General features: G+C 37.6%; 1 protein-coding gene and 2 pseudogenes across 1 annotated transcript; all 3 read right to left on the bottom strand.

The window, feature by feature from the left end:
* Window positions 1-315: 315 nt before the first annotated feature.
* On the bottom strand, window positions 316-10,602 carry LOC120132285 (annotated as a pseudogene).
* Window positions 10,603-11,934: 1,332 nt separating this feature from the next.
* On the bottom strand, window positions 11,935-13,131 carry LOC120132284 (annotated as a pseudogene).
* An 8-nt stretch (window positions 13,132-13,139) lies between these two features.
* LOC120132248 (SPX domain-containing protein 2-like) lies at window positions 13,140-13,910 on the bottom strand (the record flags this gene model as incomplete). Its single annotated transcript, XM_039149054.1, has 2 exons — window positions 13,496-13,910; window positions 13,140-13,235 (listed from the first exon to the last, which is right to left on the bottom strand). Coding segments are annotated over exons 1-2 (405 nt in total), but the record flags the coding sequence as incomplete, so codon positions are not given.
* Between the last annotated feature and the right edge of the window lie 1,198 nt (window positions 13,911-15,108).

Here is a 15,108-nt window from a genome sequence, read left to right as displayed (position 1 = left end):
GCCTGCTGCCGTCCTAAACCCCAATGCTTAATTACATAATAAATTAAGTCTCAATCAAGAAGAGAATCAAGCATTTCCAATTGATGCTTTTAGACAAATTATAGATTAATTACAAAAATGTAGTGATCAATAAGTACCATTTCGATTATTTCAAAAAAAAAAATCTTCATTTAAAATTTTACATAATTATTTTAGATTGTATTATAAAAACATACAGCCATATATGAGATTCTTTTTGGCATCAAATGAGATTTGCAAAAGAGGACTTTTGTAGTACATGTAACAGAGATGTTCGTTATGCTAAACAATGCAATCAATGATTAATTAGTCTTTGAACATATCTTCCTAATCTCTCCTTCGGACCCAGTTTTCACTTCAATCCTACTCATCTTTATCATCGCTTTACGAACTCATAATCAAACCTTAACCCCAACAATCCTCTTATGTTCCCTGCATATTTTTCCACTACCCTAAGCGTAGCAGCATCTCCCCAAAGCCTCTGGTCCGATTCTATTACTCCTTTCCATCACGAACATTTTTGAAGAAGCTCACGTCAAACTTCGTTGGACTGTTTATATCTATGCCACCCTTTTCGAACAGTCAACCGTTTCGGACTAAAGTTTGGAGTTGTACTAAGAATGATTGGTTAATCGTCGGGTCCTGCACTTCCGGTTTACTGTGAAGTTATATAGGCGGTAGCGAAAGAACAAGCAATCCGTTTGCCCAATGGTATGTGCCCCTGCCATAGAAAACATAACATGTAATTAAGCAATCGGAAACTTGGTGGAGAAGAAACTATGTACGTAGTATATGCATACTGTAACCCTCCATGCCGTTAGTGTTATTTTGCAAAGTTTCAACATTTGGTGATTAAAGTAGAACAATTATATGGTTTAAAATAAAGGTTGGTAATATGAGATTAAGGTGAGGACCAAATGGTCATTGCAAGGGGAATTTTTAATTAATAAAATGCTATGGGGTATATGAGAACACGTGTATTCCAGAACCTCCCATTTCTTCTCCCTTTTCCTCATTTTCTTCTCTTCTTCTCTCAACGTTGGGCTTGCATTTAAGGTAAGAATCTGAACTTGATATTTCTTTGATGTTTTATGATTGGAAATGAAAGCTTGGATGTTATATAAGCTAAGGAAGCTTATATGACATTAAAACAACAAGATTAGGTTTTAGATAGATTTGGAAATGAGTTTATAGATGAGATTTTGATATGGATGAGGTTTTGATGTTTGAATCAGAATTTTGACTTGTCAATAAGCTAATTAAGAAGTATGAGGGTTAGAATTCAAATTAGAACATATTGGAATTCGAGTTGGATTCTTAAATGCTACATGGAGAATTAGATTTCTAAGTTTTAGAGGTATTTATGGATAATAATTAGTTTAAGTAGTGTATGAGAGCTAAGAGTAGTAAAGGGATTGAATATGTATGTTTGAGTTGAAATTAGATGATTTTCGGGCTAAAATAGGATTTCTGGGTTAGGGGAATCGGTACCCTTCAGGGGAACCGATACCCCTTCAACGAATATGATTTCCAAATGCTAGAGGGGAATCGGTACCCCCAGGGGGGGAACCGATACCCCCTCATATGAATTCCAGATTGCTTAAGGGAATCGATACCCCAGGGGGGGAACCGATTCCCCCATGAGAAAAAGAAGAAGAAAAAGAAAGCAAGACTAAGCTATTAATTCTTTTAATTAGTAAGCTATTAAAGCTTAATTTCAAGACACAGACGTCTGATCATCTTAAAAAATTTATGTTATGTAGATACCGAGCCTACTCGAGTTCGGAACAATCTACAAGTAGGATCGATCGAGGAAAAGGCAAAGAAGTATAGGTGAGTGCATATGCATAGCATGAATACAGTAGTATATTCAGTTCTAGACTTGTGATAAGTCTAGATTCCATATTTTGACACATGATTACATTCCATATTATGATACATGACATGAATTTGTATTAAATGTATTACATGACATGAATTCATCTATATGTATTACATGACATGATATGCAGAAAAGTTCTATGCACTATGTGATAAAAGTATGTAAATGATATGCCTATGTGTTAAAGGTATGGAATACTATGTCTACGCGATATGAACTACGGGAAATGTATAAGCCCATGTTATGTAGATGAGAACTCTAGGTATAGTTTGGCATGCCAAGGTAGAGGGTATACTCGTTCTTTAGGACTATGTATCTTTGGAACCTGTGTGAAGTCTCGAAAGACACATACTTGATCCATAGTATATGTATGATTCTTAAAGGATTCTACGTGGTCCTTATGGACAAAATCTACGGGCACTTCGGTGCATTCTACGGCACTTCGGTGCAATTCTACGGCACTTCGGTGCATTTATACGAGCTGTGGTGACAGCATAGTGCACAACCTCACATTACTCAAATACCTTAGGTTCTCAATATGCTATCATGGGCCAATAAACTTATTAATACTGAATAATGAATGTTACAGTCATACGCTTACAGGTATGGATATTGTTAAAGTATACTACATTGATTAGTTACATGTTTGCATCTCAATATGATCCTGACATATTCAGTACAATACATTGCCTTATTATGTTGCCTCACTAAGTCGATGACTTAGCGTGTGAGTGTTTCACACGTAGGATCCGAGGAAAATAGAAGAGACAGGTGAAGCAGCTTCAGTATTACCTGCAACCATCAGATCAGAAGCAACTATCAGTAGGTTATTTTGTTATGTAAATAGCAGTTGGCATGTAATTAAGAGTTAAGTTGTGTATGCTCTGAATATTTTTGTAAACTTATTACAGTATGTATTATTGTATTTTTTAATACAAGTCCCAATATTTTACTATTATTTATTAAGAGTGTTTTAAAGTCAATGTAGTATCTCTGACTCATATCCGGGTCGGGTATGGGTTGGGGGGGTGTTACATTTAATGGTATCAGAGCTATGGTTTAGCCGATTCTAGGCATAAACCAGAGTCTATGGAGTCTTTAAATGGAATACATGCCACAAATGGTGATAACTTCTGATCTGGTATAGTATGAGTATGATGTTTTGCTAATAGAACAATGTGTATATTCTTATTAGATGTCCGGACATAATAGCTCCCGAAGTGAAGCGGGAGAAGATAGACATGCTGAAAGCAGTAATTCACCTGCCCTGGCCAGGCAAGGTGAAGAACAGGCATCTCAGGAGTGCCTGTGCAAGATCAAGATACGTTCTTCAGAACGTTAGACGCTATTCTGACGCGTCTTCAACCTCCTGCTCCACTAACTCCACGAATTAATGTAGCAAAAGAATTGAGAAGTTTAGGAGCTCCCGAGTTTAAGGGAGAAGCTGATGAAGGTCCGGTGTCAGCGGATCTTTGGTTGAATGATTTGAAAATCATGTTAGATGGTCTCCACTGTTCCGAAGTGGAGAAATTAGATGGAGCTGTGTCTTTACTAAGGGGTCAGGCGAGGATATGGTGGACGAATGTCACCATGAGGATGTCAACCGACCAGCTGACTTGGTTTGTTTTTAGAAGAATTTAAAGCAAGTACATTGGGGATCAGTTTATCCGCCAAATGAAGCAGGAATTTATGAGTTTGAAGCAGATGAGCCGCTCTGTGTATGAGTACGAATGTGAGTTTAATAAGCTGAGCAGGTTTGCAGCCGAGCTTGTGCCTACTGAGAAAGATGCTTGCGAATGGTTCGTGGAGGGCTTGCGCCCTAGGCTTAAGGAAATGTTGATAGTATTAAACTTGTCCTCGTTCCAGGAGGTGATCAATCGTGCAAAAGCTCTTGAAAGGGCTCAGAATGAAAGATTTGGGGACTCAAGGGTTCAGACATCAAAGAGGACGACTACTTATTCTGGTTCAACACCAACAAAAAGGGAAGAGACTCGGGATTTCGATCACAAACTAGATCAGAATCAGTTGCATCGTCTGCTAGGGGAGCAAGTCAGGCAAGACCTAGACAGACGCAGTCAGTAGAATCTGGTGGGAGATCTACTCCGGGTCAAAGGAAACATTGTGAGCACTGCGGGAAAAATCATTATGGGGAGTGTCGTATGGCAGCTGGGACTTGTTTTCGATGCGGGGATGCTGGACATTTGTCCGGGACTGTCCCTTGATGGTTGGGGAGCCGGCACCATCTGGAAGAGCTGGTTCTTTTTCACCAAGAGGCCGAGGAAGAGGCAGAGGAAGGAACCCTCTGAATTCTCTGCTCAACCTGAAGTTCGATCCACTGCTCGAGTATACAACCTAAAGACAAGTGAAGACCGTGATGACCCTGATATTATAGCAGGTATTTTCAGTTGTATGATAAATTGGTATTGGTACTGATTGATCCGGGTTCTAATTATTCTTATATTACAAGTAAGTTAGTAAAGGAGTTGGGGATTCCCTTAGAAGCTACGAGTAATGAGAATATAGTAACAACTCCGTTAGGCCAGAGTGCCCGGGTGAATAAAGTTTGTGGGGTGTCCCATAAAGATTCAGGGAATTGAATTCCCTGCTAATCTGATGGAATTACCCTTTGACGTTTGAAGTGATTCTGGGAATGGATTGGTTGTTTCGGTATTATGGAGATGTTAGTTGCAGATTGAAAAAGGTAACTCTGAAAAGTCCAGACGGAATAGAGATAAGTGTGAACAGTGAAAAGTTTAATCCGTTAGCAAATGTAATATCAATGATGTCTGCCAAGAAATTATTGCTACAAGGATGTCAGGGTTTTCTGGCAAATGTGATTGATTCAAGAGCTCAAGAGAAAAAGTTAGAGGAAATTCCAATAGTTCGAGAGTTCCCTGATGTTTTTCCTGCTGAATTGCCAGGATTACCTCCGGATAGAGAGGTAGAATTCCAAATAGAAATAATGCCGGGAACAGCTCCGATTGCAATGGACCTTATCGAATGGCTCCGAAAGAATTGCAAGAGTTAAAGCATCAATTACAAGAATTGCTAGAGAAGGGATTTATCCAACCAAGTGTATCGCCTTGGGGAGCTCCGGTGTTATTTGTTAAAAAGAAGGATGGATCAATGCGTCTTTGCATTGACATCGACAGCTCAATAAGGTGACCATCAAGAACAAGTATCCCCTTCCGCGCATTGATGATTTGTTTGATCAACTAAAAGGAGCTTCGGTATTTTCAAAGATCGATCTACGTTCGGGTTATCATCAATTGAAGATCCAGGAGAAAGATACTCCGAAGACAGCTTTCAGAACGAGATATGGTCATTATGAATTCATAGTAATGCCATTCGGAGTAACGAATGCACTGCTGCTTTCATGGATCTTATGAACAGGATTTTTCAGCCCTACTTGGACCAGTTTGTTGTTGTCTTTATTGATGACATACTGGTGTACTCGAAATCCCATGAAGAGCATAGCACACATCTGAGGATCGTCTTGCAAATTTTAAAAGATAAAAGTTGTATGCCAAATTGTCCAAATGTGAGTTCTGGTTAAGGGAAGTAATTTTCCTGGGCATGTGATCTCGGCAGTTGGGATTAGAGTAACCCTCAGAAAGTTAAAGCTATAATGGATTGGGAAGTTCCTAAGAATGTGTCTGAAGTTCGGAGTTCTGGGACTTGCCGGTTACTATCGAAGATTCGTTAAGAATTTTCGATGATTGTGCTGCCTCTAACAAAGCTAATGAGAAAGAACGTACCATTTGTTTGGACTTCCGAATGTCAAGAAAGTTTCGAAGCTTTAAAGAGAATTCTGACGGAAACTCCGATATTGGTTCAACCGGAATCTGGCAAGAATTTTGTAGTATATAGTGACGCATCCCATAACGGGTTGGGGTGTGTACTAATGCAAGAAGGAAAAGTGGTAGCGTACGCATCGAGACAGTTGAAAACACATGAAAGGAATTACCCACACATGATTTAGAAATGGCTGCGGTAGTATTCGCTCTCAGGATTTGGCGTCATTATCTTTATGGGGAACGTTGTTACTTATATACGGATCAAGAGCCTGAAGTACCTGATGACTCAAAAAGAATTGAATTGAGGCAACGTAGATGGGTAGAGTTCTTAAAGGACTACGATGTGATAATTGACTATCATCCCGGAAAGGCTAATGTGGTCGCAGATGCTCTGAGTAGAAAGACGTTTGCAGCTTTACGAGCTATGGATGCAAGATTATCTTTAACGGGAGACGGTGGTCTTTGTGCAGAATTAACCCTTAAACCAACATGGTTGGAACGAATAGAGAATTGCAAGGTAAGATGAAATGTGTTTGAAAAGAATTGAGCAAGTAAGAACAAAGAGATTAAAGACTTTGAGATTAAGTCAGATGGAAATCTTTATTGTAAAGGAAGAATTGTAATACCCGACAATGACTTGAAGAAGGAGATAACAGAGGCTCATTGCAGTCCGTTAACGATGCACCCGGTGGAACCAAGATGTATATGGATTTGAAGGATCGATTTTGGTGGTCAGGGATGAAGCGAAGCATCACAGAATTTGTGTCTAAATGTTTGATATGTCAACAAGTCAAAGCCGAACATCAAGTTCCATCAGGATTATTGCAACCGCTTTTAATTCCTCAATGGAAGTGGGAAAATGTTACGATGGATTTTGTTTCGGGGTTACCCTTGACTCCGAACAAAAGAGAATCAATCTGGGTAATTGTTGATCGATTAACTAAGTCAGCGCATTTCCTCCCTGTTAGAAACGGATTTCTCTATGGAAAAGTATGCAGAGCTGTATATTAGAAGTTATTAGATTGCATGGAGTACCTGTTTCCATAGTCTCTGATCGGGACCCTCGATTCACTTCTAGATTCTGGAAATCTTTGCATGGAGCGTTGGGGACTCGTTTAAACTTTAGTACGGCTTTTCATCCTCAGACTGATGGGCAATCAGAGAGAACTATTCAGATATTGGAAGACATGTTGAGAGCGTGCGTAATGGAATTAAAGGATCATGGGAAAGTATTTACCGCTGGCAGAGTTCGCTTACAACAATAGTTATCATTCGAGTATCAAGATGGCTCCCTATGAAGCATTATATGGAAGAAAATGTCGTACTCCATTAAATTGGTATGAACTCAAAGACCGAAGTGTTCTTGGTCCGGATTTAATTCAAGATGTAGAACAGAAAGTTCGAGAAATTCAGCATAACCTCAAAGTGGCCTCTGATCGGCAAAAGTCCTATTCTGATCTTAAAAGGAAAGAAATTGAATTTCAAGTTGGAGATAAGGTGTTTTTAAAAGTGTCTCCATGGAAGAAGGTGTTGAGATTTGGTCGGAAAGGAAAATTGAGTCCTCGGTTTATTGGACCATATGAGATTGTAAAGAGAGTAGGACCTGTAGCATATCAGCTAGTTTTACCCCCTGAGATGGAAAAGATACATGATGTTTTTCACGTTTCAATGCTCGAAGATATAGATCTGACCCTTCTCATATCGTGACACCAGAAGAGATTGAGGTTCGTCCTGACTTGACTTATGAGGAAGAACCGATTCAAATTTTAGCCCATGAAGTTAAGCAATTGAGGAACAAGACCATTCCTTTGGTCAAAGTGTTGTGGAGGAATCACAGAGTAGAAGAAGCAACGGGAGCGTGAAGAGGATATGCGACATCAATACCCTCATTTGTTCGTGCAATGAAAATTCGAGGACGAATTTTCTTAAGGGGGAGAGATTTGTAACATCCTCCATGCCGGGTTAGTGATTATTTGCAAAGTTTCAACATTTGGTGATTAAAGTAGAACAATTATATGGTTTAAAAATAAAGGTTGGTAAATATGAGATTAAGGTGAGGACCAAATGGTCATTTGCAAGGGGAATTTTTAATTAAATAAAATGCTATGGGGTATATGAGAACACGTGTATTCCAGAACCTCCCATTCTTCTCCCTTCTTCCTCATTTTCTTCTCTTCCTTCTCTCAACGTTGGGCTTGCATTTAAGGTAAGAATCTGAACTTGATAGTTTCTTTGATGTTTTATGATTGGAAATGAAAGCTTGGATGTTATATAAGCTAAAGGAAAGCTTATATGACATTAAAACAACAAGATTAGGGTTTTAGAGATAGATTTGGAAAATGAGTTTATAGATGAGATTTTGATATGGATGAGGTTTTGATGTTTGAATCAGAATTTTGACTTGTCAATAAGCTAATTAAGAAGTATGAGGGGTTAGAATTCAAATTAGAACATATTGGAATTCGAGTTGGATTTAAATGCTACATGGAGAATTAGATTTCTAAGTTTTAGAGGTATTTAATGGATAATAATTAGTTTAAGTAAGTGTATGAGAGCTAAGAGTAGTAAAGGGATTGAAATATGTATGTTTGAGTTGAAATTAGATGATTTTCGGGCTAAAAATAGGATTTCTGGGTTAGGGGAATCGGTACCCATTCAAGGGGAACCGATACCCCTTCAACGAATATGATTTCCAGAATGCTAGAGGGAATCGGTACCCCAGGGGGGGAACCGATACCCCCTCATCGTATATGAATTCCAGATTGCTTAAGGGGAATCGATACCCCAGGGGGGAACCGATTCCCCCATGAGAAAAAGAAGAAGAAAGAAAGAAAGCAAGACTAAGCTATTAATTCTTTTAATTAGTATTAAAGCTTAATTTCAAGACACAGACGTCTGATGATCATCTTAAAAAAATTATGTTTATGTAGATACCGAGCCTACTCGAGTTCGGGAACAATCTACAAGTAGGATCGATCGAGGAAAAGGCAAAGAAGTATAGGTGAGTGCATATGCATAGCATGAATACAGTAGTATATTCAGTTCTAGACTTGTGATAAGTCTAGATTCCATATTTTGACACATGATTACATTCCATATTATGATACATGACATGAATTTGTATTAAATGTATTACATGACATGAATTCATCTTATATGTATTACATGACATGAATATGCAGAAAAGTTCTATGCACTATGTGATAAAAGTATGTAAATGATATGCCTATGTGTTAAAGGTATGGAATACTATGTCTACGCGATATGAACTACGGGAAATGTATAAGCCCATGTTATGTAGATGAGAACTCTAGGTATAGTTGGCATGCCAAGGGTAGAGGGTATACTCGGTTCTTTAGGACATATGTATATCCTTTGGAACCTGTGTGAAGTCTCGAAAGACACATACTTGATCCATAGTATATGTATATGATTCTTAAAGGATTCTACGTGGTCCTTATGGACAAAATTCTACGGCACTTCGGTGCAATTCTACGGGCCTTCGGTGCAATTCTACGGGCACTTCGGTGCATTTATACGAGCTGTGGTGACAGCATAGTGCACAACCTCACATTACTCAAATACCTTAGGTTCTCAATATGCTATCATGGGCCAATAAACTTATTAATACTGAATAATGAATGTTACAGTCATACGCTTACAGGTATGGATATTGTTAAAGTATACTACATTGATTAGTTACATGTTTGCATCTCATCTCATATGATCCTGACATATTCAGTACAATACATTGCCTTATATTGTTGCCTCACTAAGTCGATGACTTAGCGTGTGAGTGTTTCACACGTAGGATCCGAGGAAAATAGAAGAGACAGGTGAAGCAGCTTGACAGTATTACTCCTACAACCATCAGATCAGAAGCAACTTATCAGTAGGTTATTTTGTTATGTAAATAGCAGTTGGCATGTAATTAAAGAGTTAAGTTGTGTATGCTCTGAATATTTTTGTAAACTTATATTACAGTATGTATATTATTGTATTTTCTTAATACAAGTCCCAATATTTTACTATTATTTATTAAGAGTGTGTTTTAAAGTCAATGTAGTATCTCTGACTCATATCCGGGTCGGGTATGGGTTGGGGGTGTTACACATACCGACTAATGTTACAAGATCTTTATCGTCGAGGCCTTTTGCTGCAAATTTTTGCCTTTGAGCAGCAATGGAACCAAGTGGAGACGGTAAACTTGAGGCTTGTGATGATGAAGAAACCCTGCCATCCCTTCTTCCGGTTGGAACGGTCCAACTTGGACCATCAATCTGAAATGGAATCAAATTAATGAAAATCTCATGTCGATGTATGTTTGTGCGTACGAGCTCGGGTTTATTGTTAGTAGAGAAAGAAAGAAAGCAACCAAGTCAACCGCGTCCCGAGCTGCCAATGCTAGGATGTCAGCACACGAGACTACTCCAGGGCATAGAGATTCCAGCTGCGTTTTTGCATCGTCAATAACTTTGAATCCTCGAAGTCCAAGGTTTGGCAATGCACTTCTCTCGCTGGAAGAGCCGGAGATCAACACCGAGCTGTCACATCCCTGCACGGAAGTCATGTGATCAGTAACACTTCCACCACAATAAATCAGGAAGAAGAAGAGAGTGACCTGAACAAAACAGTCATGGAAATGAAGCCTAAGCAAGCCAGCTGCAACGGGAGGATCATTGTTGAAGTGAGATTCAACTATGGATCTTACAACAGCTTCAGCCTTTGGACATGAAGAAGAATAAAATCCATTCTGCAAACCTGATCCCTGCCCCTCAACTAAAGAAAACATCACCAAGTACTTCGCTACAGAAACCAACCAAAACCTCCCATTTTCAAAACCTGTGCTAAACAAAACCAAATTCGAGCATTATATATGCACAATGGGATTTGCTTAAGTTGCATTATTGGCCTGTCTTTTCGTCGAAATTCGGGCTACTCTTTGTAGTGGAATACGTGGAACCATTTGTGATAGAAATGCTTTCTCTTTTGAAATAATTAATGCATTAACAAGTGGATCAAAGTGGAACTGGGGAGGTGCAAGAACTGTGCATATAAGAAAGGAATTGATAACGTTAGACGCCTTTCTTATCATTTGATCAACACGTTTTTGTTGTTGTTTTTACTTGTTAATGTTGAAAATTGAGAATGTCCAATTGGAATACATTCACGCTCTACATTGACATCATGGAGGCTAAATTCTGAACTAGGTCCATGTCCTCTTTTATCTTCCATTTTCTTCATCAACTGCTGCAACTCCTAATGTATTATATCAGCTCTGATTCTGGGTGGTAAACATCTTATGTTCCAAACCAATTTGATTGTTGTTACCTTCAGATTATCAACCGTGCAGCATTGAGGGGCTTCCAATTCACAAGGCTGCTCAACAATTCGTTTCCCATCTTTACCTGCTGCTGGATCCTGCATCCATCTAGCAAAGCTCTCAAATCATCTGGCACTATTTTCAATCTGGTGTTCCTTGTTATAGTTGCGTGCCTCATCGAAGAGTCTATCACGAGCTAGAAGGGCTACCAGCAGAACACATTGTGTAACTGTAGGTGTCTTAATGCGATTGAAGAATGACATTCCTACATCAACACTTCAAGCTGTCACACAAGCATGGAGAACTGCAGCATGTCATATTTCTAAGCTGGAGTTTTTCTCCATCTCCAAAACAAACCTAGTCCAGTGTCATGTCTTCATGAGGTGGAGGATATAAATCCCACGTTAGAAAAGAAAAGAGAAGGCCTGAAATTTATAAGAGATGGTAATTTCATATTCTATGAATTTGATTTTTGAGAGAGAATGTCATGCCTCGAAGTGGTGGAGATATAAATCCAATTACACAAAGTATAGTTGTCAATTTTTCACTCGTTAATATTTTTTTTATGATTTGATGATTAAAATAATAATTAATTCTTGAATTTTTATAAATTATTTTAATTTGTTTTACTATATTATTCTTTAAATTTGTTAGTGCAATATCGAAGGTGCAATATTATAAAATTTATCATACTAATCTTAAGGAAATCAGTTACTTTTCAACATTACATATTCGAAAAACAGGAACACAAACCAACAGGATAAATGATTAATTAAAATAAACATTTGAACATAAATTTATGATTATACCAAAACGTAGCTTCAAGTTATATAGGATTTACATGTGTTTGCATCTAGGCCTTGCATTACAAAAGCTAAAATGTAGTAAGAAAAAAAAAACTAAACCCCAAAAAAAAAAAAGATTCATTTTCAAGCATAATTCACCTATATTACCACAATTCAACTACTTGGCAGCTTGTTCAAGAACAGGACTCATTTTCCATGCCTCGTCCAATCCGCTTATTTGCAGTGGAGGCAACGAGAAAACGCTAACAGTTGAGCTTCCACTCCGAATTTCCTTCAATACCCGCAATGCTGATATTGTGCTTTTCATGTATAAGCTCCCCACATTCTTTGCTTCACCGGAAGCTGGTTTTTCGTTCTTGGGGAAGATGTGTTCCAGCATCGCCTCGCACTCCTTCACGAGCTTGTGAAGCAAGTCCGTGGTGTAAAAGGGCTGTCGCAACACCCTTTGAATGAAAGGCAACCGGATCAAAGCACCAGTTTCTTTTGTCATACTTCTTCAGTATTTTCACCAACCCTGTTCATAGCATATTGAGTTACTGATCTAATCCATTTGATGCAGTAAGGGCATTTTAAAAGCATTAACGTCAAAAAATCCAGGGGATCTTCACGCAAATTCTATTAGATAATGAAATCAGTTTCCAGGAGATCATGGTGCAATTCTGCACCGCCCAGCAGTATTCAGTACAACTCTAATTATCTCGTCTATAACTCTTTTACCAAATGGTTTTTCTCAAATAACCCTAACAATTTGGAGAAAGTCAGACCATACTGGCATAAATCTATAATAGTGGCGGCACATGGTGAAGCAAATGCTCCCAGTACAGTCAAATGGGTCTTTTAAAGAAGTGATGAACATTTCATGTTTGATTAAAGAATGGATGTGAATAAGTTGTCCGGCAAAGTATGGATGTCAGAAGGAATGCATACAACTGTTCTACAGGAGTTTCCCAGCAGCTACAAATCTAATATTTTCCCTCAACAACTCATCCGGCCTGCTAAAACCGTGTACTACTGTTTTGAATAAATCACTAGTATTCGACTAGTATTCAATTTATTAAGCGACTAATTCATATCGAATTTTACACTATTATGGAAACTACCTATAAACTCAATTTACTAAATTCACAATCGTCAAGATTTGAACCTTTATTTACTTAAGTTTAATGGTTATGGGTAAATTCATGTACCACTAATCATGTAAAACATTGAAACAAAGCAAGTGGCATATATATATTTGATTGAAGTATTAAACAGAGGAAGAGATTAAAAAAAAGGTGAAATACCTGTGTAGTTAAGGGCGCTATAATTTCTAATAGAACCATCTCGCCATGGAAGTCGACTATCTCCCTCCAAATCTTTATCATCTTTTCATTAGAATCCTTTGCCTTTGCCACGTTATCTTGTAATTCCTGCATCCCAAGTTCCCAGTCCAAAATAACTCATAAAACAAGCATACAAAATTTACACAATAGAAAATCCATAGTTATGTCTTGAACTTAGAATCTTTACATAGCAATTAGAATGTAAAAACCAACGTCGTTTCGTTTTGGTTCTAGTAATGAATTTTGCATCCCTGTTTGTTTATCGGGAAAGCAGGAGAAAAGAAAAACAAAAAACAAAAAAATGCCGCCAATAAAACAGATCGAAATCAAATCAGAGTTGGAATTACCTTCAATCTAATGATGTATTCTTCCTCTTTCTCAACAAAAAACGTGTTGAATTTCTCGAGCTCATCTTCCAACAGCTTAAGAAAATGGGTCTCCTCTCTGGACATAACGTCTCCATCACCGGAGTTATCCACGGCATCCACCACGTCACCAGAATTTTCATCCAACTTACGCCGTTTATTCGGCCTCTCATCGGAATTACGTTCAATGAGCTTTACTTTCTTCTTAAGCTCCTTATAAGAAAGGAATTTGTCCCGCCATTCAGGCAACGTATCCTCGATCTGGTTACTAAGGCTCTTCCCAAATTTCATAGCGAAAACTCCTTATTGCTTGAATCTTAACGGCTGGAGAGAACAACGACAGAACGGAACGGGGGTGGTGGAGGGAGAATAAGGGGTAAATATAACAGGAAATTGAAGAATATTCGGAGGGAAGCGGTGCGAATTTAGAATATCTTTATTTTTTATTATTAAATATTTTGGATTTTCTAAATTCTTTCGAAAGAGTACCTTTTTACTTTGTCTATTTATTTTTATCAAAAAAAAATATTTTATCCATTATGTTATTTTGAAACGTTTCAAATATTGACACGTGGACATTTTACTGTGGGACTTCTGGAGAGGCGTAGCTTAAGAAAGCCTTGCTTGTACTACTGGCACTTGAAAGTTAGGATACAACTTTATTGGACTAAATAAGTTAATAAAAATAATTTAATTACATATTTGATCTTTACTTGAGATTAACATTTTAATATAATCAGTATTTTCGTTATATAGTTTAATGACTATACATACTTGTAGTTTATCCAAACTAATATTTACTTATTATTATTTTTATAATAGTCTAAAAATATTAAGACAGTTTTCAGTGCGAAGCTTCCCAAGTATCTTCAAGAGCACAGCCACAAAGCCCAGCCCAAGTAGGGGACTTTTTTTGTTTGTCACGTATAATTTGAGACTTGGTATAATTCCAAAGCATTTGGAATATCCATTCCCTTTCACCTCATCAAAAATTAAAGAAAGACTGGTTCTGCAATTAAACCAAAATAAGTGTTGTGTCACCCTCTCTCTTTCTCTAGAAACTAGCAGAGAAGTCAAAAAAAGGGTAACTTTGGTATTTAGTCCTTAAAGTAAGGTTGAACATGGAATTTCCCATTTACACAAGTTGCTAATCTTGCCGGGACAATATTAAAATGAAATAATAATAATAATAATAAAAATAATAAAGCAGCATATTCTATTTTGGTCCCTTTGTGCCCACCACCCACCCCACCCCAAAGATCTTTTTGCACTTTTGAAAACTAGCAATGCATCCTATGCACAATATAAGGAGTATTCCATATAAGGAAAAAATACAATTATTAAACATAAAAAATATATTTATATCAATAAAAATTTTTTGCCTTCCAAGTCAAGATATCCTTTGCTTATATAAAGAATATTAATTTCCTTATGAATAGTTCACCAATTACTATTTAATAAATAAATAAACACGAATAAAAATGTGTTGATTCGTTTATGTTCATGATAAAGCCAATGAATCGAATGAATAAACAAAAACCAAATGCTCAGTAGGAGCACTATAATAGCAATAATTATTGCTTTGGTGCTTTATT

The sequence above is a fragment of the Hibiscus syriacus genome, unplaced genomic scaffold, assembly GCF_006381635.1.
Source record: "Hibiscus syriacus cultivar Baekdansim isolate YM2019G1 unplaced genomic scaffold, ASM638163v2 tig00110560_pilon, whole genome shotgun sequence".
In the NCBI taxonomy this organism is placed as follows: domain Eukaryota; kingdom Viridiplantae; phylum Streptophyta; class Magnoliopsida; order Malvales; family Malvaceae; genus Hibiscus; species Hibiscus syriacus.
The sequence above is the reverse complement of the archived record's forward strand: the minus strand, read 5'-3'. Positions and strand labels throughout refer to the sequence as shown.